This window comes from Musca autumnalis, unplaced genomic scaffold (genome assembly GCF_047663935.1).
Source record: "Musca autumnalis isolate F117 unplaced genomic scaffold, ASM4766393v1 scaffold_2, whole genome shotgun sequence".
Classification (NCBI taxonomy): domain Eukaryota; kingdom Metazoa; phylum Arthropoda; class Insecta; order Diptera; family Muscidae; genus Musca; species Musca autumnalis.
In genome coordinates, this window is record NW_027411755.1 from 82,436,324 (window position 1) to 82,462,382 (window position 26,059).

Here is a 26,059-nt window from a genome sequence, read left to right on the forward strand (position 1 = left end):
ACGGTGGCACCCATTAGCCGGATAATACACAGCCAAATACTCATTACAATACCCATTACTAACCCATTAATTTAACAAGTGGTTAATTTTTGTATCACTTAAATAAATAGTTAAAAAATTACAGTAAATTGAAAAATGCAATAATTATTAACATCGAAATGCTTTATTGGAGTATCAAAAAAAAACATTTTTTTTTTGTTGAAAAAACGACCAAATAATATTTTTAGGATCATTTATGCAGAATACTTTCAACATTCAAAGGTATCTGACTTTGCCTGGCCTCATGTTGGTTACATTTAGTTTAGTTTCCTGAGTAGTAGTAAAGAAATATTGAATATAGTAGTTACTATTGTTTAAAGAGCGGTTAAGCGACAAATAAACAGTTATTTCGGTTCACCAAAAATTAGGCTTTTGGTCCGCATTAAGCCTCAATATTGCTTGTTATAACTAACTGTAATTCCCTTGAATCGCTTCCTTCCTCAATACGAAAAATAAGACATTTTGTATTTTTTTATTAGTTTATTTTTTGTTTAATGCATTTTATTAATTGATTATTTTCTACAACGCTTTACCACACATCCCTACCTCATACACAAACTTAGTAATTATAATAGCTATAGTCGAAAGTTCCAAATTTATCGTACTTAAAGCCATAGTACTTTTCGAAGGTATCTTCATAGTAGATCTTGACGTCCTTGAAGAACATGTTGGGTACAAAGAATTCGAATTCATCGATTTCACGATCGAAGGGATAGCCGAAAGGCATATCATCGATGTGACGGACACCAGAGCCAATGCCGCAAGAGTAGTTGTAGTTGAAGGAGTATGGTTCGTAGGAAGCAGTGTAGGGATAGACAAAGAAGAAGAATTGCATGGGCATACCCTTCTCCCAACCACGAGGCAAGATCAAACGGTCAGGGAAGCCGCAGTGAGGTTCAGAGTAGTCCAATGGGAATTCGTATTTACCTTCATAGGCCATCATGACGAATTTGTACAATTCCGTGTAAGTGGTGCGATCATCAGTGGTCCAGTAGAAGTCCTTGGAACTGCGCTTGAAAGTATTGACACCAGCCTTCAATTCATAGTAGAATTCATCCATCTCAATAAAGTTTTCGCGGTTATCCTTCAATGACATCATACGGCCGTGTTCGTCGTATTTAGGACCCAAGAAAGCGCGTACAACAACCTTTTGATCCTTGTCAGATTTAATGGTGTATTCAAAATCAAAGTCTTTGTGGTTAAGACGCATTTGACGACCCATCAACATCTTGTCCCACACGAATTGACCATCAACGAAGGTCATCTTGTCGTTCATCAAGTTGGTAACATCAAAATCGAACAAGTCGAAATAGGTAACCAAATCGCTGACCTTAACATCTTCAATTACAACACCGGGGAAGTACAAATCCTTGTGGGTGTAGGGTTCGATGTATTCGTAGAATTCGAAGAAGACATCGGTAATCTTCTTGTATATCATGTAGAACATAGGATCACGCATCATGGTTTCGTAGTTAAGCATAACATGGGGGTGAACGTAGAATTCACTGTCATCAATGTGAGCGAAGTACATATGGGCATACATATACCAGAAGGTGGCGAAATATTTGTCGTAATTATCAACATTACCTTGCATCATATCACCGAGGTATTCAATAGATTCAGGTTTGCGCATATCAATCATCTTGCCATCATAGGTCTTGAAATAGCCTTGGGTAATGATTTCCTCAACTCGAGTGAAGAAATTGATAATGTAATACATGTAATCGAAGTTACCATAAGTTTCATATTCGTAATAGTTCTTGCGGTAAGAGTAACCCACGCCGTTATAGTTGATCAATTGAGGATCATAGCCATATTTAACTTCAGTGAAGAAGGAGAATTCAGGAATTTCACCATAACCATGAGACAAACGTTCCATGTAGTAACGGGCAAGCATTTGGCGTACAACATAGAAGTAGTATTCACCACGACGATCCTTCTTCAATCCGAATTGTTTGCCATCCAAGAATGGGAAGTAGTCCATGTTGAAATAGTACCAGAAGGAATTCCATTCAACATCTTCAGTGAAATAGGACATTTCAGATTCCTTGTTGAAGAAGTAAACGTCACGGGTATAATCAACTGGCATGTAGAACATCTTAACATCCTTGATCATGTCCAAGTATTTGGAGTCCATGTTGAACATGTACATGTTGTCGCGCATCATGTAATGATCTTCGGAATACCAGTGTTCACCCATACCCATGAGTTTCCACCATTGCCACATCTTGAAGTCCTTGGTGTAGAAGTAGTAGTAATTGTCGAATTCCTTGAAGTATTTGGAGTAGTCCTTGTACATGAAGTCTTTGTATTCCTTCTCGTACATGATATATTTGCTCCAAACATCGTAATCGAATTTCTCAGCTTCATAGATGAATTTGCTGTTGAAGAAGTATTGAGGGAAGATTTCATAGATGGCAGGCAACATTAATCCTTCGAAGTCGTCACGATGAATAACAGCCAAAGTCAACGCCTGGACAAACATGCCTTCATTGAAGTGCATACGGGCCCAACAGACATTGCGTTGGAAGACTTCCCAGTTCTTGGCATAGTAGAAGAATTCAAACAAGCCATACATCTGTTCAAAGTGGGTGTATGCCAAGGAACCGAAATATTCACCCTTGGGCAAGGTGACACCATATTTGAAGGCATTGTAGAATTTCTTCATATATTCACTGTGATGTTCAGGGAACTGCAATAAGGACGGAGAGAAATTCATGTAGATTTTAATTGTTGTTATAACAATAACTCATTACTTACCAAGTAGTCATCCTCGACGTAGGTGAAAGTTTTGCCCAAGCGGATGTATTCCTCGAACATCAAAGGATCCTCAACACGATAGACAATTTCGAAAAGGAATTTTTGCTTGGCCAAAAAGTCCTTATCGGCATATTTGGTTTCCATTTTGTGGGGGTAGGCACTGACAGCCACCAAGCCCACAATGGCCAATAAGGCGATGGTGATCTTCATTGTTGTCCTTCTCTTAAGCGCTTTTTGTCAACTTTATAGAACAGCAACTGTCCTCGGTTTAGATATGATGCTACGACCAAGTCCAATACCTAAAGACTGTTGATATTATGCTAAAATGTCCCAGTATTTATACTGTAATTGGACAGCCCCCACATATGTTCGACATTGTTGTATTGTATCTCCTTAATGTGGGGTCACTTCGTTTGTCCATTGGTTGATAATTTTTGTGTATTTTTATTTGTTTGCTGTTATTATTGTACAGGTAGCATTCACTTTACTTATATACTTATATTGTTTTTAACATGCTATTTGTAGCATAAATTTTGATAAGAGCCTCCTTATCAATTGAAAATTCGAATGCAGCTTTTTGTGCATACTTATTTACTTATACATATTTTGATTTGATCATGTTATTTGTTTTCTCCAGTACTCAATGACTGTGTTGCCAAGAGGATCTTCTTAATTTTTTTATTTTAATTTTTATAATAAAAATTAATTTGTTGTTCAATTTTGCTGTGGTATTTTATTTTATCTACCATAAACGGGAAAGCCACATAAAAAACGTTGTTAGAGCTCAATTAATTGTTTATATTGAATTCCCATATGCATATACCAAACGATTTCTAATCTATCTCCCGAAAAAAACTTTGTTATATCCATCCCTAAACATCTAATAAGTGTGGTGAGTAGCCCTCCTTTTTATTGCAAACAGCATTTTTGATCACTAAGCTGAACTCAAACTAGATGTCCTCAAATATATCCGGGAAAAATTATCTTCGCCATAACAGACAAATTAAAAAGCAAATATTTGGTAAATGTGAAACTGCTAACGCCAGCATTCCTCCGCCATTCCTCACTAATAATAATAATAATAACATTTGGGAACAAAACTTAAAATATGAAGGGTTTCTGATGTATTATTTCGGTTTGTTGGAGTCCATGGAGTTAGAAACGGGGTTTCATAGATTTTCAACTTTAAACGGGAATATATTGGTTGAAGTTTGAAGAAAAACGCACTAAACCAAAAATGTATTCCTCGAGCTCTAAACAGTATAATTATATATTTTTACAAAAAGTAGATTAAATTAGCTTACGAATAACCAATAAAATCGGTTAAATAACACTGCTCAACAAAATTGAAAAAGTTGAATGTTTCAGACGAAGTTGCAGTTGTTTCTAGATGAAATCGGCGAGTTATTTTCAAATCCGGTCCCGGTTTTTCTCCATCAGCTCTTGTTTTTGAGATATAGCTCAAAATCGGTTTCTACGAGTTTAACCCAGACTTTCGTTATTTTCGGATACAAACAAATATTTTTTGTGGGTTTTTTGACATTAATATATTAAGGAGATGTTGTACGCTCGATACAAATCGGTTTTGAAATAGTTATGGTGAGTATATATCAAAAAAATATAGAAAATATACGACGGACCTTGTAAAAATTGCTTATTTTGAGTACTTTAAGCTGTAATTACGTCATCGGGGGAAGTCATAAGATCTTCATATGGTACTCCGGATATGCTTAGGGTGTCTACTATATAGTCCAGCATTCAAATATATAATATAAAGTTCATAGCGCCCATGATTCGGCCATAACCTAAAAATCATCATGAAGACTGCCATTGAAAAGTAAATGGCTTATGTGGTAATGATATCACTGGTAAATTATTTCCCTTTAGCAGTCTTCATGGCGATTTTTAGGTTATGGCCGAATCATGGGGGCTATGAACTTTATATTATACATTTGAATACTGGATTATATAGCAGACACCCTAAGCATATCCGGAGTACCATATGAAGATCCTATGACTTCCCCCGATGACGTAATTACAGCTTAAAGTACTCAAAATATGCAATTTTTACAAGGTCCGTCGTATATTTTCTATATTTTTTTGATATGTACTCACTATAACTATTTCAAAAACGATTTGTATCGAGCGTACAACATCTCCTTAATATATTAATGTCGAAAAACTCACAAAAAATATTTGTTTGTATCCGAAAATAACGAAAGTCTGGGTTAAACTCGTAAAAACAGATTTTGAGCTATATCTCAAAAACAAGAGCTGATGGAGAAAAACCGGGACCGGATTTGAAAATAACTCGCCGATTTCATCTAGAAACAACTGCAACTTCGGTTGAAACAAAAGTCCTGTTGACCAGTGTAATATATGGGTTATGTAATTTTTTTAATATTTTGTATTTTTGACGTCAGAGCCAATGTTTCCTATGATACGGAGGGTAAATTATGTTTCTTTTGTGTTTGTAACACATTGACATAATAATTTGTATTTTCGTCTTCCATGGACTCCAAAAGAACAGAATTAATACATCCTTTTATACTTTATAATTCCCAGATAGGTAATTTCTACTTCATTTCTTCGGGTCTATTGTCAAGCCGAGGATTTTAAATTTACGAACAGATTTTATCTGTAATCTTTTCTTTCTCTAACGAACTTTGTCGGATTTTTTTGCCCATTTTTTATGTTAATATATCAGTTTTTGTACCACGGCACATTCCAGAAAATTTTATGAAAATCGGTTCGGTGGTCGGCCCCAACTAAAAGCATTTGATTGGGGGCACAACCAAGTTTAACAAAAATCGGGATTATAAAACAATAGGGCCCTCCGAAATTCATCAGGAAATATATAGCTTATTTTGACAACTGGACATTCCTGAACAATTTCTGAAAATTTCATGAAATTGGGTTCAGAAGTTTTGGAAGTATGTACGGTAACATGGGGCGCCTTCGCCACTGGGGCGGCTACGCCAGCGCCCATTTTATCGTAAACTATACGTGCTAGGAAAAATCCGTTTAAGGTAAAATTGTGATTTTAATGAAGAAATATCATCTCCCAAAAGTTGGCAGTTGTGTCATAGGTATGATAGCCGACGCACGCGGTTTTGTGTTTTTGGGGTATTGGGAAAATAATTATGGAAGGCATATTTTGCGATATCGTTCTTTTATTGTTGGACTGCAGAATTTTACATCTTTGTGTTTATTTCAGCTCGAGTCCATATTTTGTTGTATTCAAATATTTGAATAACAACAAAATGTTTTACAGTGGATATGAAATTGATTAGTTGCGGGAGGAGCTTGGGAAGACTATAGTTTCAGTTGTCACCAAACAACTTCATCAGTTCCCTTTTGCCGCCGACTCTGTATCGATAAACAGGTCAATAAGCCCATCCTGCAAGTTAAACAAAATGAGAAATTTGCTGTATAGCCGTTTTTTATTGTTGGACTGCAGAATTTTACATCATTGTGTTTATTTCAGCTCGAGTCCATATTTTGTTGTATTCAAATATTTGACGTAAAACTCGGGTATTTTCGAATATATTTGTGTTTTTTTTTTGCATTTTCACACATTTGACCTACAAAGCAAGCAAGCAAACACGACTTTTTTGACATTTTCGACTTTTGATGAAAAATTTAAATATGCCATAAAAATTTAATCAAAAATGTTGCATTAATATAACTTCAGGGATTTGTTAGGAATATAGTAAGAGTATTTCCTCAATCAAAAACCAAGGGATTGTCATGTAAGAATACACCTATATTACCCTTCAAAGTTTTCGGCACTTTTAAAAGAAGGCCCAATTGCAGGAAAAAAATTTTTTTTTTAAGAAATGCTTAGAAAGTCTCAAAAATATAATTTTCATAAAAAATTTTAAGTTTTTTCGCAAAAAAAAAAATTCTCGGCACTTTTTAGACATTTTGTAAATTCTCTTTAATTATATTTTTAAAAAATAAAATTATTAACTTTTATATATGAAAACTTATAATCAAGATATGCTAATATTTTTACCAAAAATAATATTTGAAAAACTTTAACGGTGTCGATATGAGAACATTTTGAACAAAATCGTGGCGAAGGCGACCCATGTTACCTAATGTATTGAAAAGAGTGAACGTGGCCAGTTTGCAAGATATAACGTATTTAAATAGTGGACGTCCTCGCGTATTTTGGCTCCAAATAAGTACCTAGGGACAGAACACAATTTCATTGTCTCCTAAAATTAATACTCAAATGGATATGGTAATAAGTTTCATATATTGCGTTTAAAAAAGGACTTGGGGAAGGTACCCCACACCCTCCGAAATTTTTAAAAGTCTTGAACATTTTCTGCAATTTTCTCGAAAATTCCTTCAGTAGGTTTGTAGATATGACATATTTAAAAAGTGGGCGTGATTGGGTCTTTGGACTCAAAACTAGTACGTAAGGTCGGACAATCACTATTATCTCGCAAATTAATTTTTAAACAGATATATTCGTAAATTTTGGAAAATATAACGCTTTAAAAAATAAAGCTGAAAACACATCCAACACTAAAAGTATGTGTTGGGCGTTGAGAAAAAACAACACCAACAGGGCGGCGCAGACACCAAAGTTCAGCGTTGATATTTTTGCCGGCATATATTTTAAATGAATTTGAATTTTTCGGCATCATGCCCAACAGCGTAAAACGGCCAAAACGACACAAAACTTTACCCAAACGTTGGATGTGTTTTCAGCTTAAGGCGTAGGGGATGTACCTCGCCCCCTGCGATATTCAACAAAGTATGTACCCTATTTTTAAAGGGGTTTAGATGTAACATATTTAAAAAAGTGGGCGTGGTCATTTTTTCGTTCCGTAAAAACCTAAGTTGGACAATGACGAACTATGGCATTAAAAAATATCCAAATCGGTCCAGCCGTTCTCAAATGACGCAATTTGCAACGAAAGGTATTTGATTTTGAATTATATAGATACTCGTACATATGTACATATACATATATTCTCAGCACCAAAACAAAAAGAAAAATAAAAGAAGAATTCATCTTCGATTCGTGTCTCTTATATAACGAAAACATTTCCCTTAGCTTAGCAACAATTCCCAAAAATGATTTCTGCAGGAGTATTAGAAGAAAATTCAACTCGTAAGCAGTTTCCAGGTGTCAATAAAATAAAAACAAGTTAGCCAAGGCTATAGTCGGACGGGGCCGACCATGTGATACCTTACACCACTACCCCTGGGAATTAGATTTCCCCAAATCAAAATTTCTTAATGGAACAAATTAACTTATTGTAAGAAATAACTTTCTGGATTCTGGCACCGTATCACACCAAGCTTAAATAATAATAAAATAATTGTTTCACAAACATCCCAGAAGGGACAATGGAGACTTCTCTCAATCAATGAGTGAGTGTACCCCGATTCATATTCGCTCAATGATATGGGACTAACAGCTTATCTCCGAATCCGAACGGCGTGTCCTAAGACACCACCTGTAGAGAAGTTTACATGGCTGAAATACTCAGAAAGTGTCGCAAAAATTACTGAATGGTATTTTCCCACCGTTGAAAATTTGATGTTGCCTGTCTGGGGAATCATTTTGATAAAGATGGCAAAGCGACCGATGCTGCATTGTATGTATAAAAATTGGACAATTAATACGCTAGGGCAGCATGTAATTTGCAATAATGCAAAAACTGGGTATGGGAAATGTGGTTCTCTACACAAAACCCATTATATATTAGGCAGTAGGCCTGTTATCTAGCAGACACGTTATTGCAATTGCATCAGAGGCATAGGTCAGTAGATATTTTCCATATGAAGGCTGTTTTGCCTGTATATGCCCTCCAGGAAATAAAATATAGACCAAAAATATTTTTTTTATTTTTTATACGAAAGTAATTATCCATTTCACCAGCTAAATAATATCAGGTCATCACCCAAAATTGTAGGCATCTTCTTCTACCAAAACTCTTACCTCTAGAGTGTTTATGATTACACTACATACAAATAACTGGGTTTATTAGGCTGTAACTCTGTTATCTTATCATGTACACCAACACAATTGACATCAATAGAAAGGTCAGGCGTTCCTCTTCCATGTATAGCCTACTTACCCGGAATGTCTCTACCAGGAATAAAGATATAAGCTGTATATTATAAATTGTCATAATTTTCACACAAAAGTTGTGGTCCATTAAACCCTCTAAATATTATCTGGTCGCCATCTTAAATAGCAAGCTTTTTCTTTGTTATATACTCTTACCTTATTTAAAATTTCGCGTTGATCGGACTATTATTGCGAACTACAGAGCCGCTACAAAATTTGATAAATATTATGTTTTTGGTCCATTTCACCCGCTAAATATTTCACGATCATCACCAATAAAAATAGGGATATATTCTGGCATGAACCCGACCTCCAAACGAAATTTCGTTACGATCGGTCCATAATTGCGGCCTGGAGTTTGATTACAATTTATAATGGACAGAAGGACAGACGAAAGGACGGATGGACACACATCTCAAAATCGCTTTATCTCGTCTAGATATGAAGATTGGTATACCACATTGGGGGTCTCCAACGAATATTTCGCGGTGTTACATGAATTTTTACCAAAACAAACTTATAATACCCTTTCCACATAGTGGTGTAGGGTATAAATATAAAAACTACAACCTCATGCATATAACTGAAATTGACAAACCACCCACCCACACCCATTCTTGGATAGTTGCACTACAGCGAAATTTCTCTCTCTGAAGTAAATTATTTAATATCAAAACATTTCTCATACTTATAAACTGCGACAAATTCATCCTGATTTAAAGATTTTTATTGAAAATTTATTTAAGAAAATTGTTAGTACATACAAAATAAAATATGTGTAATAAATTTAGAAATATCGACGAGTTTATAGAACATATTCGTGATATATCTTAACATCTTTAAGAAACATATTGGGTACGAATGCTTCAAAGAATTCGAATTCATCAATTTTTCTATCCAAAGGATATCCATAGGGTTTATTATCAATGTGACGAATTCCGGACGCAATACCACAGGCGTTTTTATAATCGAATGTGTACGCTTCATGTGTAGCAGGATAAATATAAAAGAGGAATTGCATGGGCATACCCTCCTGCCAACCACGAGGCAAGATCAAGCGGTTGGGAAAGGCGCAATTAGCTTTGAATTTATCCAATGGTAATTCATAATTGCCTTCATAAGCCATCATTATCAGTTTGTACAATTCAGTGTATGTTATACTATTATCAGTTGCCCACAACAGATCTTTTGAACTACGTTTAATTGTGTTAACACCAGATTTCAATTCCAAGTAGAAACTATCGACTTCAAAGAAATTTTCACGGTTTGTATTCAGTGAAATGACACGACCAAATTCATCATATTTTGGACCCAAGAATGCTCGAACAATAACTTTTTCAAAATTACGTGACTTAATAGTATATTCGAAATCAAAATCTCGATGATTGAGAGCCATTTGTCGTGCAAGCATTGTCCTGTCCCACATCAATTTGCCATCTGCAAAAGTCATCTTGTCATTCATTAAATTTGTAACCTCGAAATCGAATAAATCATAATACGTAATTAAATTATTGACCTTTACGTCTTCGATGAGAACCCCTGGGAAATACAAATCATCGTAAGTATAGGGTTTAAGGTAATCATAGTATTTGGCGAAGACATCCGTGACCTTTCTGTAGATTATGTAGAACAAGGGATCTCGCATCATTGTTTCGTAGTTCAAAAATGTATTTGGATGGATGTGAAAAACACTGTCATCAATGTGGGCAAAATACATATGGGCATACATGTACCAGAAGGTGGCGAAATACTTGTCGTAGTTATCAACATTGCCTTGCATCATGTCACCGAGATATTCGATAGATTCAGGTTTGCGCATATCAATCATCTTGCCATCGTAGGTCTTGAAGTACCCTTGGGTAATTATTTCGTCAACACGTTGGAAGAAATCCATTATACCATTCATATAGTCATGGTTTCCATTGGTTGCATATTCGTAATAGTTCGTGCGATAGGAGTAGCCAACGCCATTGTAATTTGTCAGTTGAGGATCATAACCGTATGTAACTTTAGTGAAGAAGTTAAAATCAGGAATTTGACCAAAGCCGTGTGATAAACGTTCCATGTAGTAGCGAGCAAGCATTTGGCGGACAACATAAAAGTAATATTCTCCACGACGATCCTGCTTCAAACCAAATTGTTTTCCATTTAAGTTGGGAAAGTAATGCATATTAAAATAGTACCAATATGAATTCCAATCCACATCTTCCGTAAAGTAAGACATCTCTGATTCCTTGTTGAAGAAATGTACATCACTAGTATAACCCACTGGCATATAAAACATTTTTATACTATTCATAGCATCCATATATTTGGAGTCCGTAATAAATGTACTCATATTGTCGCGTAACATGAAATACAGAATACTGTACCAGTCTTCACCCATACCCATCAGCTTCCACCATTGCCAAAACTTCCAGTCTTTAGTGTAGAAATAGTGTTTGTTTTTATATTGGTTATGGTATTTCGATTGGTCCTTGTATAAGAGGTCCTTGTATTCCTTTTCATACATGATGTGTTTGCTCCAAACATCATAATCGAATTTCTCGGCCTTGTAGATAAATTTTCGGTTAAAGAAATAATGAGGAAAAATTTCATATATATGAGGTAACATCAAGTCCTCAAAGTCTTCACGATGGATAACAGCCAATGTTAAAGCATGAATAAACATGCCTTCATTAAAATTCATGCGGGCCCAGCAAACATTACGTTGAAAGATATCCCAGTTCTTGGCATAGTAAAAGAATTCGAATAAGCCATACATTTGTTCGAAATGGCTGTAAGCTAAAGAGCCGAAGTATTCTCCTTTAGGCAGTGTAACGCCGTGCTTGTAGGCTTTATAAAATTTCTTCATATATTCACTGTGTTGGTCAGAAAACTGTAAATAATTTAGTAATTGATAAACAAAAAATAACTTTGATTACCATTAGCAACATACCATATAGTCATCCTCATTGTAAACGAACGATTTGCCTAACATAATATACTCCTCGAACATCAGAGGATCTTCAACTCGATAGACAATTTCGAGAAGGAATTTTTGTTTTGCCAAAAAGTCATTGTCTGCATATTTTCTTTTAAATTTTAATTCGTCAGCACTAACAGCAAAGAGGCCGATAAGGACCAATACAATTATGAAGAATTTCATATTGATTTGATTGTTAAATTATAAATTTTGTAATATTTATACCTTCTATGGCGGAGAATGTACAATGTACATTCTTTGTTTCCAGCAATGTGTTTGTTCCGATTCTAATTTCAGATTCTAAAACACTTTTGATAAGGAAGGTCCAAACAGTGGCATTTCACTTTTGACCCAGAATATGTTTCGAAAAAGAACTAATAAGGTGATGTTTCTATAGTATGCTATTAAGATTTAAAAAAAAGACACAATTTTTGTTAGATTCTCGTCATTATATATATTGAATATGTACATCACTCAAGAAAAATAAATAGATTTTAAAAGAGATTATCACCTTTATTGCAGGATATGCGCTTAAAGTTTATTTCGATCCAAAATAAAGAATATGTTCTTTCCGAAAATAACCATTTTAATTTTTTGCTGAATCGTCCTAATAAGACAATAATAAATAAAAATTCACAGCAGAGCCCGGCTGAGGTTTGAACCTGGGTCCTCTTAAAAAAACCTACAATGTCTTAGCGTTCTAAGCCACTGCCAATCTATCATATCAAACTTCCGAAATGGAATGCATTACAATTCATGAAGGGGGGTTTTCATAGACAGGAAACCAGGTTGACTTGATAAGAAAAAGGCTTCAAAAAATATCTGCTAATTTGCAATAATGTTTGTATAAATAGAAGTTATCAAACTCAGCCTTTGTCCTCTAGCCATCACATCCTTAGGTCATGTTAGGTCGATTCATTCAATTAATTAATAACCATTTTATGTCAACTAATTTACTGAATTTACTGACGAGCTTAATTAAACCACCAGCGAAACGATCGTAGCATATTGGTTGGACGTGTGGGACTTCGCTAGAATTCACATTTTCAATACAAAACTCCTTAGATCATGTTAGCTCGATTAATTCAATTAATTAGTACCATTTTAAGTCCACTAATTTAAAAACAATGGAAAAATGAACGCAAAGTATGAACAGTTACCCAAAAGGTTTTTCTTCAGTTTCCACGGACACTAAAATAGTGCAATATATGAAATGTATCTCGTTCATGCACCATGGGGCCAATGGCAGGTTTTTGATTAAAAAAATCTATTTTACAGTTATATTCTCGTATTTAAATTAAATAACAACGTTATTATGTTCTTCAGACTTTGTGACACTCAATACCAGTAATGAAAGGATGAAAGTCGGGCGGGCCTAATATATGATATCATACATCACCACAATTTCAGTATAATTTGACCGTCAATAGGGATATGATTTTTTACATCCTCGTCTCCCTGCATCATTATTTTTGACTACTTCGGTGTCATAAATGTATTCTCAAACATAATCTACAAAAAGTAGCAACAAAATATTTTTAAGACCACATGTTCCATGCTACCAATGCAAAACAAAACAAAAAACAAACAAAACAATAACAATTTCGATTTTCTAAAATTTACAAATGAAGGTCACTCCTTAAATTTAAATGGAATCATTTTAATTATATTTCATTTATTTATATTGAGAAAATTAATTTAATACAAGAAAATAAAATCGATGTACAAACATTGATATTAATTGATTTTAAATATAAAGTTCCGCAAATTCCATCCAACGCTTCTGTGAAAAAATGTTTTCTAATTTTTATTAGATAGCTGACAGAAAAAGGAAAATTTTTTCTAATTTTTAAAGTTCGATATTTCTAAAACCATTAGCCAAACAAAGACTTAGGCCCATTATTACATCCTTTCTGTAGTTAAATTTTGGCCGGTATCGGACAGATAACCCGTTTTTTGTTCTTACGTATTTCCTTTAATAATTATTAATTATTATAATAAGTGCCAGATAAATTAAAAGGAACTTTAAACTGCGCCAGAGAGTATGCTGACCAAAAAACAAAATGTCAGCAAATTCAAATCAACCAAATTTTTTTATGTATACGGACTTTTTTGCTTGATATTGCCATATTTTTACAACATTTAACATTTATATTAAACTAGCTGAACCCGGTGCGCTTCGCTACCCCTTTAGATTGATATGCATTTGAAATTTTACGGATTTTTTGAAATCAGAAAGAAATCAAATTCAAAAATTTAAAGTAAAGTATTTATTGTAATGCTTTAGGATATACAATGTTTTTTGTTTTTCTTTCAGGACGTAGAGCTGACCATGAGAAAAGCAAGAACATGCTAAATTTAGGCCGCATACACGAAGAGTCTGTCCTTGGGATTTATTTATAGTCATTGCAGATGCCAAACGTACAATCTTTTAAAATTAGCAACAGCAGTACATTTGTAGTGCAATTCTCTAACTCATTTTTTGAGTTACCGACAAAAATCGTTAACATTAAAACGCAAAATTATGAATGAAAGGTTCAAATAAATGTTGACAACATCCTTGCTATCGGTAGAACTTTACGACTACTTTTTATTCGTCGCTAACTTACCGACAAATATCGTTAATTACCGAAATTATAAGCATTTTAATTTTACAGATTTTTGTCGGTAACTCTAAAAATATGTTAGAGAATCGCACTACTGAACCTATATACTTCCCAGTAATAATCGTTGCCTCAATTAAATAGTTATGTAGTTTTTTTACTGTTAACCTTGTACCATTGCAAAGGCGAGGTGGGTCTATGTTTCTTAATAAAATAATAGGAACACCAACTTTTAGCACTAAATTATGTGGTGGAAAGCCTGGAAGATCCAACGAATTTAGGAATTCAGTTGGATAGGTAACCGCGTCGTCTTCAGTTGCCACAGTATCAATGGATTTGTACGTTCGTGCATTTCCTGAAATTCTATTGACTGAAATTCTTTCAATATAATTTACCAATTTGTTTTGTAGACCAATTTCCGCCACATATTCCAAATTTTATTGAAAGTGGGCTTACAACGCGTGTTTGGTGCATCAAATACATGAAATCGGCTGAAAATATATATGGGAGCTATATGTAAATCTGAACCGATTTCAATATAATTTGACAATTTTTTTTTTGTAGATCAGTTTCCGCCATATATTTCAAATTACATTGAAATTGGACATACATAAGGTGTTTATTGCATAAAATACATGAAATCGGCCAAAAATATATATTGGAGGTATATCCAAATCTGGTCCGATTTAGTTATAATTTGGCAAACTAATTTCTAGGATCAATTCGTCAAAGATTCCAAATTTGGTCAAAATTGAACATACATGGCGTGTTCGGTGTAGAAAATACATGAAATCGGCCGAAAATATATGTATATGGGAGCTATATCCCAATATGAACCGATTTCAAAATAGTTTGGAACATTTATTTCTGCAATAAATTCCGTCACACATTCCAAATTTCATTGGAATTCGGCATACAAAACGTGTTTTATGCATCAAATGCATTAAATCGGCCGAAAATATATATCTAAATCTGAGCCGATTTCAAATTACTTTGGCAAATTTATTTTTAGACCAAATTCCGTCACACATTCCAAATTTGAAGACTGTATCGATAATCGTTCGCTAGATATCAGCATACAAAGTCTACATTTTTTGGAGGTACCTTTCGATCCTGAGGCTATATCTCTAGATCGGGGCGGAATTTTTAAGAATTATATAGCCTGTGACACTTTCAGGCCATGTGGTAATATACTCTGAAAGTTTCAGGAAGATCGGTTCAGCGGTTTTTGAGTCCATAAACTTCAAACAAACAAACGAACAAACATTTTCCTCTTCTATAGATATAGATACCGCACAAATTTCATTGAAATAAATATGGGAGCTATAGCCAAATCAACACCGATTTCAATAATTATTTCTACACCAAATTTAGTTACACATTGGACATATGTACATAGCGTCGTTGGGGCATCAAATACATGAAATCGGCCGAAAATATATCCAAATCTGAACCCATATCAACATAATTTGGCACACTCATTTCTACAACAAATTTAGTCACACATTCCAAATTTCGTTGAAATTGGACATACATAGTGGGTTGGGTGCATCAAATACATGAAATCGGCCGAAAATATATATAGGAGCTATATCCAAATCTGAACCGATTTCAATATAATTTGGCATACTCATTTCTACAACAAATTTAGTCACACATTCTAAATTTCATTGAAATTGGACATACATAGTGGGTTGGGTGCATCAAATACATGAAATCGGCCGAAAATATATATAGGAGCTATATCCAAATCTGAACTGATTTTAATATAATTTGGCATACTCATTTCTACATCAAATTTAGTCACACATTCCAAATTTCATTGAAATTGGACATACATAGTGGGTTGGGTGCATCAAATACATGAAATCGGCCGAAAATATATGTAGGAGCTATATCCAAATCTAAACCGATTTCAACATAATTTGGCATACTCATTTCTACGACAAATTTAGTCCCACATACCAAATTTCATTGAAATTGGACATACATAGTGGGTTGGGTGCATCAAATACATGAAATTAGCCGAAAATACATATATATAGGAGCTATATCCAAATCTGAACCGAATTCAATATAATTTGGCATACTCATTTCTACAACAAATTTAGTCACACATTCCAAATTTCATTGAAATTGCACATACATAGTGGGTTGGGTGCATCAAATACATGAAATCAGCCGAAAATAGATATAGGAGCTATATCCAAATCTGAACCGATTTCAATATAATTTGGCATACACATTTCTACAACAAATTTAGTCACACATTCCAAATTTCATTGAAATTGGACATACATAGTGGGTTGGGTGCATCAAATACATGAAATCGGCCGAAAATATATATAGGAGCTATATCCAAATCTGAACCGAATTCAATATAATTTGGCATACTCATTTCTACAATAAATTTAGTCACACATTCCAAATTTCATTGAAATTGGACATACATAGTGGGTTGGGTGCATCAAATACATGAAATCGGCCGAAAATATATATAGGAGCTATATCCAAATCTGAACCGATTTCAATATAATTTAGCATACTCATTATTACAACAAATTTAGTCACACATTCCAAATTTCATGGAAATCGGACATATATAGCGTGTTTGGTACATCAAATACTTGAAATTGGACGAAAATATATATGGGAGCTATATCCAAATCTGGACCGATTTCGATAAATTTTGGCACATTTATTTTTAATTTGGAGTCTGTATCTGTAACCGTTCTATAGATATTTGCATACAGAGTTTAAATTTTTTGGAGGTACCTCCGATTCTGATGCTATATCTCCGGATCAGGGCGGAATTTCGAAACTTTTTATAGCCTATGTTACTTTCAGGCGATGTAGTAATATACCCTGAAAATTTCAGCAAGATCGGTTCAGCGGTTTTTGAGTCTATAAATTTCAAACAAACATTTTTCTATTTTATATATATAGATGGAAGATGTAATAACAAATCCCTGGCAATGCGAACTTTATTCTTTAATTTTCTTAAAGTAAGGTATAACTACAATGGACTTTAAAGACAAGATGTAAGAACGGACCTTAAAATGTGAAAAAATGTTCTGTTGAAGAGCAGAATTTTTCATGATTTTTTTACTACCAAGAAGATTTTTTTCGTCTGAAACGTCATACCTTGAGCTACCTTCGCCATTTTTTTTTTTTTTTTTTTTTTTTTTTTTTTTTTGAAAAAAATTTCATAGTTTTCTGAAAAATGTCCGCCTACGAAACATTGTTTTCACTAAACTAGTTTGCGATACCCACTATATCTCGAAAACGAATAAACTGATCACCATATATTTTTGTAGGACTTTTAAAAAATTATAATTTTGTCCCTTAGCGAAATGAAATTTAAAAATATCCATTTTTAAAAAATTGTGAGCTGTCAAAGTCAACATTTCGATTATAACGAGAAATCTGTATATTTTTTAGCAAAAGTCCGTAAAAAACGACAACATTTCTAAAAAGTCTCGCATAAGGACACTACTTCACAACCAATTTCAATGATAACCCATAAGCTATTTTCAGAGCATAATTTGAAAAAAAATATCAAATATAAAAACAAGAATCATTATTATTACAAATTGGCATTTATTTTCTTAATGTTTTCATTAAGTCATATTCTTTATATAACATATCATTGTAATTACAAGCTTCTGGCTTGACAAGGCCTCTTGGAATACTCAGCACGCCTTAATGATTGTAGTAATAGCTATGATCAAAAGTACCGAATTTATCATACTTGAAGCCATAGTATTTTTCGAAGGTATCTTCATGGTAGATCTTGACGTCCTTGAAGAACATGTTGGGTACAAAGAATTCGAATTCATCGATTTCGCGGTCGAAGGGATAGCCGAACGGCATTTCATCGATATGACGAACACCAGAACCAATGCCGCAAGAGTAGTTGTAGTTGAAGGAGTATGGTTCGTAGGAAGCAGTGAAGGGATAGACAAAGAAGAAGAACTGCATGGGCATACCCTTCTCCCATCCACGAGGCAAGATCAAACGGTCAGGGAAGCCGCAGTGAGGTTCAGAGTAGTCCAATGGGAATTCGTATTTACCTTCATAGGCCATCATGACGAATTTGTACAATTCAGTGTAGGTGGTGCGATCATCAGTGGTCCAGTAGAAGTCCTTGGAACTGCGCTTAAAAGTGTTAACACCAGCCTTCAATTCATAGTAGAATTCATCCATCTCAATAAAGTTTTCACGGTTATCCTTCAATGACATCATACGGCCGTGTTCGTCGTATTTAGGACCCAAGAAGGCGCGTACAACAACCTTTTGATCCTTGTCAGACTTAATGGTGTATTCGAAATCGAAGTCTTTGTGGTTAAGACGCATTTGGCGACCCATCAACATTTTATCCCATATGAATTTGCCATCAACAAAGGTCATCTTGTCGTTCATCAAATTGGTAACATCAAAGTCGAACAAGTCGAAGTAGGTGACCAAGTCACTAACCTTTACATTTTCAATTTCGACTCCAGGGAAGTACAAATCCTTGTGGGTGTAGGGTTCGATGTATTCGTAGAATTCGAAGAAGACATCGGTGATCTTCTTGTAGATCATGTAGAACATAGGATCACGCATCATGGTTTCATAGTTAAGCATGACATGGGGGTGGACGTAGAAGTCAGTATCATCAATGTGAGCGAAGTACATATGGGCATACATGTACCAGAAGGTGGCAAAATATTTGTCATAGTTGTCGAAGTTACCTTGCATGATATCACCAAGGTATTCAATAGATTCAGGTTTGCGCATATCAATCATCTTGCCATCATAGGTCTTGAAATATCCCTGGGTAATGATTTCCTCGACACGAGTGAAGAAATTGATAATGCCATACATGTAGTCGAAGTTACCATAGGTCTCATATTCGTAGTAGTTCTTGCGGTAGGAATAACCAACGCCATTGTAATTTATCAACTGAGGGTCATAGCCATATTCAACTTCAGTGAAGAAGGAGAATTCGGGAATTTCACCATAACCATGAGATAAACGTTCCATGTAGTAACGGGCGAGCATTTGGCGAATAACATAGAGATAGTATTCACCACGACGATCCTTCTTCAAGCCAAAATCTTCGCCATCCAAATATGGGTAGTAATCCATATTGAAGTAGTACCAGAAGGAATTCCATTCAACGTCTTCAGTAAAGTAGGACATTTCGGACTCTTTGTTGAAGAAGTAAACATCGCGTGTGTAATCGACGGGCATGTAGAACATCTTGGCGTCCTTCATCATATCCATATATTTGGAGTCCTTATTGTACATCATCATATTGTCGCGTTCCATATGATGTTCTTCAGCATACCAGTGTTCTCCCAAACCCATGAGTTTCCACCATTGCCACATCTTGAAGTCCTTGGTGTAGAAGTAGTAGTAATTGTCGAATTCCTTGAAGTATTTTGAGTAGTCCTTGTACATGAAGTCTTTGTATTCCTTTTCGTACATTATGTATTTGCTCCAAACATCGTAATCGAATTTCTCAGCTTCATAGATGAATTTGCTGTTGAAGAAATATTGTGGGAAGATTTCATAGATGGCAGGCAACATCAATCCTTCGAAGTCATCACGATGGATAACAGCCAAAGTCAAAGCTTGGACAAACATGCCTTCATTGAAATTCATACGGGCCCAGCAGACATTGCGTTGGAAGATTTCCCAGGTCTTAGCATAGTAGAAGAAATCAAACAAACCATACATTTGCTCGAAGTGGGTATAGGCCAAGGCACCGAAGTATTCACCCTTGGGCAAAGTGACACCATATTTGTAGGCATTATAGAATTTTTCCATAAATACACTACGTTGTTCAGGATGCTATATATAAAAAATGATTTGTATTATTTTCTAGGATATGAGTTAACACAAGTGTTTACTTACAGTGTAGTCACTCTTGTCGAAAGTAAATGTTTTGCCCAATTTGATGTATTCCTCGAACATCAAAGGATCCTCAACACGATATACAATTTCGAAAAGGAATTTTTGTTTGGCCAAAAAGTCCTTATCAGCATATTTCTTTTCACTTTTATGTGGGTAGGCACTGACAGCCACCAGGCCAATTATGGCCAATAAGGCAATGGTGATTTTCATTGTACTCCTTCTCTTCTTCAACTTTGGAGAACAAAATGCCGTCTACGAATAAGAGATGATGCACCGTTCGAAACAAATACGTAAAGACTGTTATTGTTTGTCTAAGTACTGTAGCTTTTTATACATTAATGTCCACATCGATTTAGTATAATAGGCTAAAAATATGTATACATAATGTTGCCTTGATTTCTAAAGGTCATGAATATCAGGTGTTAATATGATAATATATATGATAATATATTTGCTTTTGTTTGCATTCTTTTTTCTTTGATAAGAAATATTTTTTTGTCGTTTCTAAGAGGATCTCAGCTTGTGGGTTATACTCGTGTGTAAGGTGAAACAGCATCAATATTGATAACAGTTTGATATTTCAACGTTTCAATGAATTTTATTAACAGGTTATGTAATTGATTTTCTGGAAATATTGCCTACCGAATACCAAGATTTTTGCAAAATTTAAAATATTTAATTTAAATCATAAAAAACAATTTTTGATTGTTTGGAACTCCTACCCCCAAAATGTTTTCCATTTAATACGAAAATCTTATATATGAAATTGTATGGCGATTGGTTAACGTTAACCCGTGCGATTGGTTAACGTTAACCCGTGAATTTGTATGGAGCCAAAGGTGCATTTATACGAAAATTCTCTAATTATGGTCCAATCGATGAAAAACTTTATCAGTCAAAAACCATTTCCTCGCAAAACTTGTGACGATCGGTTAACGATAACCCGTGCCCATTGACCAATCTTTATTTCCATAGTAAATTGAATGGGGCCAAAGGCGAATATTTAGAAATATTTAGAATAAGGAAGAATATATAGAAAAAGGATGCAAAAACTTTACCAGTTTGTTGTTGTGGTTAAAAAAGGAATTCAACAAAAGGGTATGAAAATCGGGCCAGATTTTAATATTGCTCCAATATGAATTTATGACCACTTGTAGGTATTTTAGGACCTATAATAAATCTTATATTAAAATTCGAGCCGATTAGAGTCAACAATGAACTGGTAAAGTTTTTTCATCGATTGGAAAATAATTGTGGCCTGTAGAGCGCCGTTGGTCCCCATACAAATACTATGGAATTAAAGATCAATCAGGAAGAACGTGTTATCGTTAACCGATCATCATATTTTTTTGAAGAATTCGCCTCTAAATGAACTGGTAAAGTTTTTTTCATCTATCGGGCTATAATTGCGGCCTTTAGCAAATTTTCGTGAAAATGCACATTTGACCCCATACAAATTACTATGAAAACAAAAATCGCTCGAGTGACATGGGTTAACGTTAAACGATCGACATAAAGTTACATATATGATGTTTTTCCATACCATATAAAGTATATAATTACAAGGAGATTGAATAGTTACTTACAAAAATTTAAAGTCATAAACAAAAATCAACATGGGTTTCAAAAAGGAAAAAGTATAAACTATTAGGTAATTTCGCGAATGAAATTAACCAAAATTTATCAGAGAAAAAACATTGCCTGGCAATGTTTATAGATTTCAGTAAAGCATTCGATACACTGTCTCATCAAAAGTTGCTTAACATTCTAGAATCGAATGGAATAAGAGGACACAGCCTGAAATGGTTCGAGAGCTATTTAAAATATCGAACATTTACAGTCAAAATAGATAAGTGCACCAGCAGCAAACAAAGATTAGAGTATGTAGTTCCACACGGATTAAAACTTGGACCCATTCTCTTCATTATATATACTAATGATATGTTAAAGTCCCTTAACGATAGTCTGGCTTTCTCATACGCGGATGACACAGCCTTATTAGTATTCGATAAATCTCTACACTCCGCAGTACAAAGAATGCAGTCTGAAATGAATAAAATAACCAGATGGTGCCATGATAATGGGCTAGTTATTAATGCAAATAAAACGAAACTGATGCATTTCAGATCGAAACATTCCCAACCTCGGAAATATCGATACTATTCCATGACTATAACTGTCTACACAAAAACACCACAATCAGCCAACATAACGAAGAAACATGTGCAACCAAAATAGAAGTGGTAGACACATACAAATATCTTGGTGTAATCTTAGACAGTACTTTAAAATGGAAACCCCAAATAGACAACGTGAAGAAGAAACTCAGAAAATCAACATATGCAATATATCACTTAAGCAATTGCGCTCAATACCACGTCCTAAGACAAGCGTACTTTTCCCTGGTAGAATCATACATTAGGCATGGAATAACAGCCTGGGGAAATGCCACATACTGCAGAACATTACAAAATGCCCAAAATAGTATACTCAAAATACTCAAAAAAGCCTCCAAAAATCTACATTATACCATCAAAATAACATTACAACAACCAACTCTACAACTGAAAATAGTCAGATCAACACCACATCGCGACGAAACCTGCAAAATAGTACCGGCGAATTACACAAAAATTTACATGTCCTTTTTTGACCAAACTACCTGCAATTGAACATTTGAGGTTCCCAGTGGTCACAAAACATCTCCACCAAAAACCTTCAATATAGGTCCATGTTTTGGTATAGCCCCCATATAACGGTACCTCCCGATTTTCGGTATTTTGAGGATTTTAGCTAAAATTTCTGACCGAACTGCCTGTAATTTGACAGTTAAGGTTCTTAGTAATCACAAAACATCTCCGCCTAAAACTGTCAACATATGTAGGTCCATGTTTTGGTATAGCCCCCATATAACGGTACCTCCCGATTTTCGGTACTTTGAGGATTTTAGCTAAAATTTTTTCAACGAACTACCTGTAATTTGACAGTTGAGGTTCCTAGTGATCACAAAAAATATCCATTAAAAACTGTCAACATAGGTCCATGCTGTGGTATAGTCCCCATATAACGGTACTTCCCGATTTTCGGTATTTTGTGGATTTTAACTACAATTTTTGACCAAACTACCTGCAATTGAACATTTAAGATTCCCAGTGTTCACAAAACATCTCCACCAAAAATGTCAAAATAGGTCCATGTTTTGAATAGCCCCATATAACGGTACCTCCCGATTTTTGGTATTTTGAGGATTTAAGCTACAATTTTTGACCGAACTACTTGTAATTTGACAGTTGAGGTTCCTAGTAATCACAAACATCTACACCTACAACTGGCAACATAGGTCCATGTTTTGGTATAGCCCCCATATAACGGTACCTCCCAATTTTTGGTATTTTGAGGATTTTAGCTAAAATTGTTCACCGACCTACCTGTAATTTGACAGTTGAAGTTCGTAGTGATGACAAAAAATATCCACTAAAAACTGTCAACATAGGTCTATGTTGTGGTATAGCCCCATATAACCCTACCTCCCGATTTTCGATATTTTGAGGATTTTAGCTACAATTTTTGACCGAACTGTCAAACTACATTCGACAGTTGAGGTTACAAGTGACCATAAAACATCTCCACTACAAACTGTCAACATAGGTCCATGTTTTGGTATATCCCCCGTAAAGCGGTACATCCCGACTTTCGGCAGTCTTTCCCCGATTTTCGGTTTTTTGGATTTTGCTACAATTTTTGGCCCAAGTATTTGCAATTCGACATTTGAGGTAGGTTCCCAATGGTCACAAAACTTCTCCACCAATAACATAGGTCCACACTTTGATATAACCCCATATAAGGTTCACGACCGATTGAATACATTTGTTATACTTTTTTACCTTATTTAGGTATCAGTGGTCACAAAATATCTCCGCCTAAAAAGGTGGATAGCAAAGAAAATAATTATTCCGTTTTAGTTAAACTAAACGTTTTTTTTTTTTTTTGATTCAGTCTTATGTACATCAATTACCTCAAACACTTGAATAAGTGGATCAATAACATCGACATAATCGGTAGTAAATTAAAGATGAAAGACCTCCGAAAACTATGACTAAAGACTGTTGCAAGAAATTTGAAATCTAGTTGTCTAATGTCTCTATGCTTAATGTTTTTCTTCAACATCATGAAACGTAATGCACTTATGTCATATATGTACAAGAACTATAATGAACAACGTTTAATTGTTTTTAATTGGTAATAAAAATGCCATTACAATAAAAGTCAAAAAATTTAGTATTGGGAAAGCTTGACGCCTTTTCCTACATACATGACACCGTCGACAGTCTACTTGATACTGATTTAATGTTTTGATGGTTACAAGCAGGTTACACGAATGCACCAAATAGAAGCAGAGATATTTGTCATTAAAATGAAACCAAAGCTGTGATATTCGTCATTACAATCCAAATCCCAAAAATGAATAATTTGGGTGAATTAGCGACTATTGCCATATCTCCGTAGAAGCGGAGATAATCGCATAAGAAAAAACTTAGAATTGTTCTCTACATAAGATTTGTGCCCATTACGGCCCAGAAATAATATTCGACCGAGATATTGAATCTGATAAATATATGACGTTGAGATATACCAGTACAGCTTATGCCCATAAAAATACCTCAAATTCAATATATAATATCTTTCATGTCTTGGGTCAACTTTGTTGTATAAGGGACATCCACTTTTATCGTTCGACCTACCATATTAAGTCGAGTATCAAGTATCAATTTAAGTCGATTTCCAATAATACAAAGATTTGGGCATGTATCTGACTAGTCTAGTCAAAATAGAGAGATAGGATTTGCCATCAGAAGCAATATCGTAAAAGTTACCATCGATCCCATGTGTACAAAAAAATAAGTTATTCGGGGTCAAAGGTCATCTTTTAAGGTTACCTCAGTTTTTTGGAATGCTTATTTCAGCTACCTTCTGATAACAAAAAACAAAAAAATTATTAAAAATATTGAAATAGATATTCGAACCAAGGACAAAATTTAAAATAAATTTTGAAAAAATGTGTTATGAAAAAATCAAATTACAAACATGTATACAGTCGAACTTCTTTAACGAACGCCACTCTATAACGAAGTTGCTTTTAAGGCACAAGTTGACATTTTCACACAAAATAATCTCTCTATAACGTTGTAATTCGCCAGTCCCCAAGTGCTATGTTACAGAGAAGTTCAACTGTATTTCAAAACTCAGAATGTGCCTAATATATATGAAACGTCAGTTGCAATGTTTTGAGCAGCACTGTATGTAAAGGTATGTATATTAGTGTTATTACTTTTTACAACCTCGTATCCCTGTATCATAGCGTGATGAGTTTCAACATAAAATCTTAATTATATAGTGATTCGGTGAAAAACCTCACGCACAAAATGAATTTAAAACTTGAATTTATCAGAATTATGGAAAAATTTTTGAAGTCACTGTAAGCAGATATATAATTAAAAAATGAACTTTAGAGCCACATGGGATAACAAAACTGACATAACTTTTTTTTCTCACTAATTTTCTTTAATTTTGAGATCATAAAAATGTAGTAAACGCTTTTTTCAAAGATATAAATTTTTAACAAAATTTATCAAAATAATCTTTTTCAATATTTGAATGCAATAAACATATTTTTTCATTTCATACATTTTTTCA

At 34.4% G+C, this 26,059-nt stretch overlaps 4 protein-coding genes across 4 annotated transcripts in view; 1 reads left to right on the top strand and 3 right to left on the bottom strand.

Annotated features, from left to right (window-relative positions):
• Sema1a (semaphorin 1a) overlaps window positions 1-26,059 on the top strand; it is a 776,225-nt gene that overhangs the window by 420,731 nt on the left and 329,435 nt on the right. The gene's annotated exons all lie outside the window — the stretch shown is intronic.
• LOC141394164 (arylphorin subunit A4-like) lies at window positions 500-3,110 on the bottom strand. Its single transcript, XM_073968108.1, has 2 exons — window positions 2,800-3,110; window positions 500-2,731 (listed from the first exon to the last, which is right to left on the bottom strand). The coding sequence occupies exons 1-2, from the start codon at window positions 3,007-3,009 to the stop codon at window positions 599-601; spliced, it is 2,343 nt and encodes a 780-aa protein (XP_073824209.1). The 5' UTR covers window positions 3,010-3,110; the 3' UTR covers window positions 500-598.
• LOC141394931 (arylphorin subunit C223-like) lies at window positions 9,702-12,044 on the bottom strand. The gene is made up of 2 exons (XM_073970100.1): window positions 11,835-12,044; window positions 9,702-11,774 (listed from the first exon to the last, which is right to left on the bottom strand). The coding sequence occupies exons 1-2, from the start codon at window positions 12,042-12,044 to the stop codon at window positions 9,702-9,704; spliced, it is 2,283 nt and encodes a 760-aa protein (XP_073826201.1).
• LOC141394165 (arylphorin subunit A4-like) lies at window positions 18,045-20,643 on the bottom strand. Its single transcript, XM_073968110.1, has 2 exons — window positions 20,366-20,643; window positions 18,045-20,302 (listed from the first exon to the last, which is right to left on the bottom strand). The coding sequence occupies exons 1-2, from the start codon at window positions 20,573-20,575 to the stop codon at window positions 18,167-18,169; spliced, it is 2,346 nt and encodes a 781-aa protein (XP_073824211.1). The 5' UTR covers window positions 20,576-20,643; the 3' UTR covers window positions 18,045-18,166.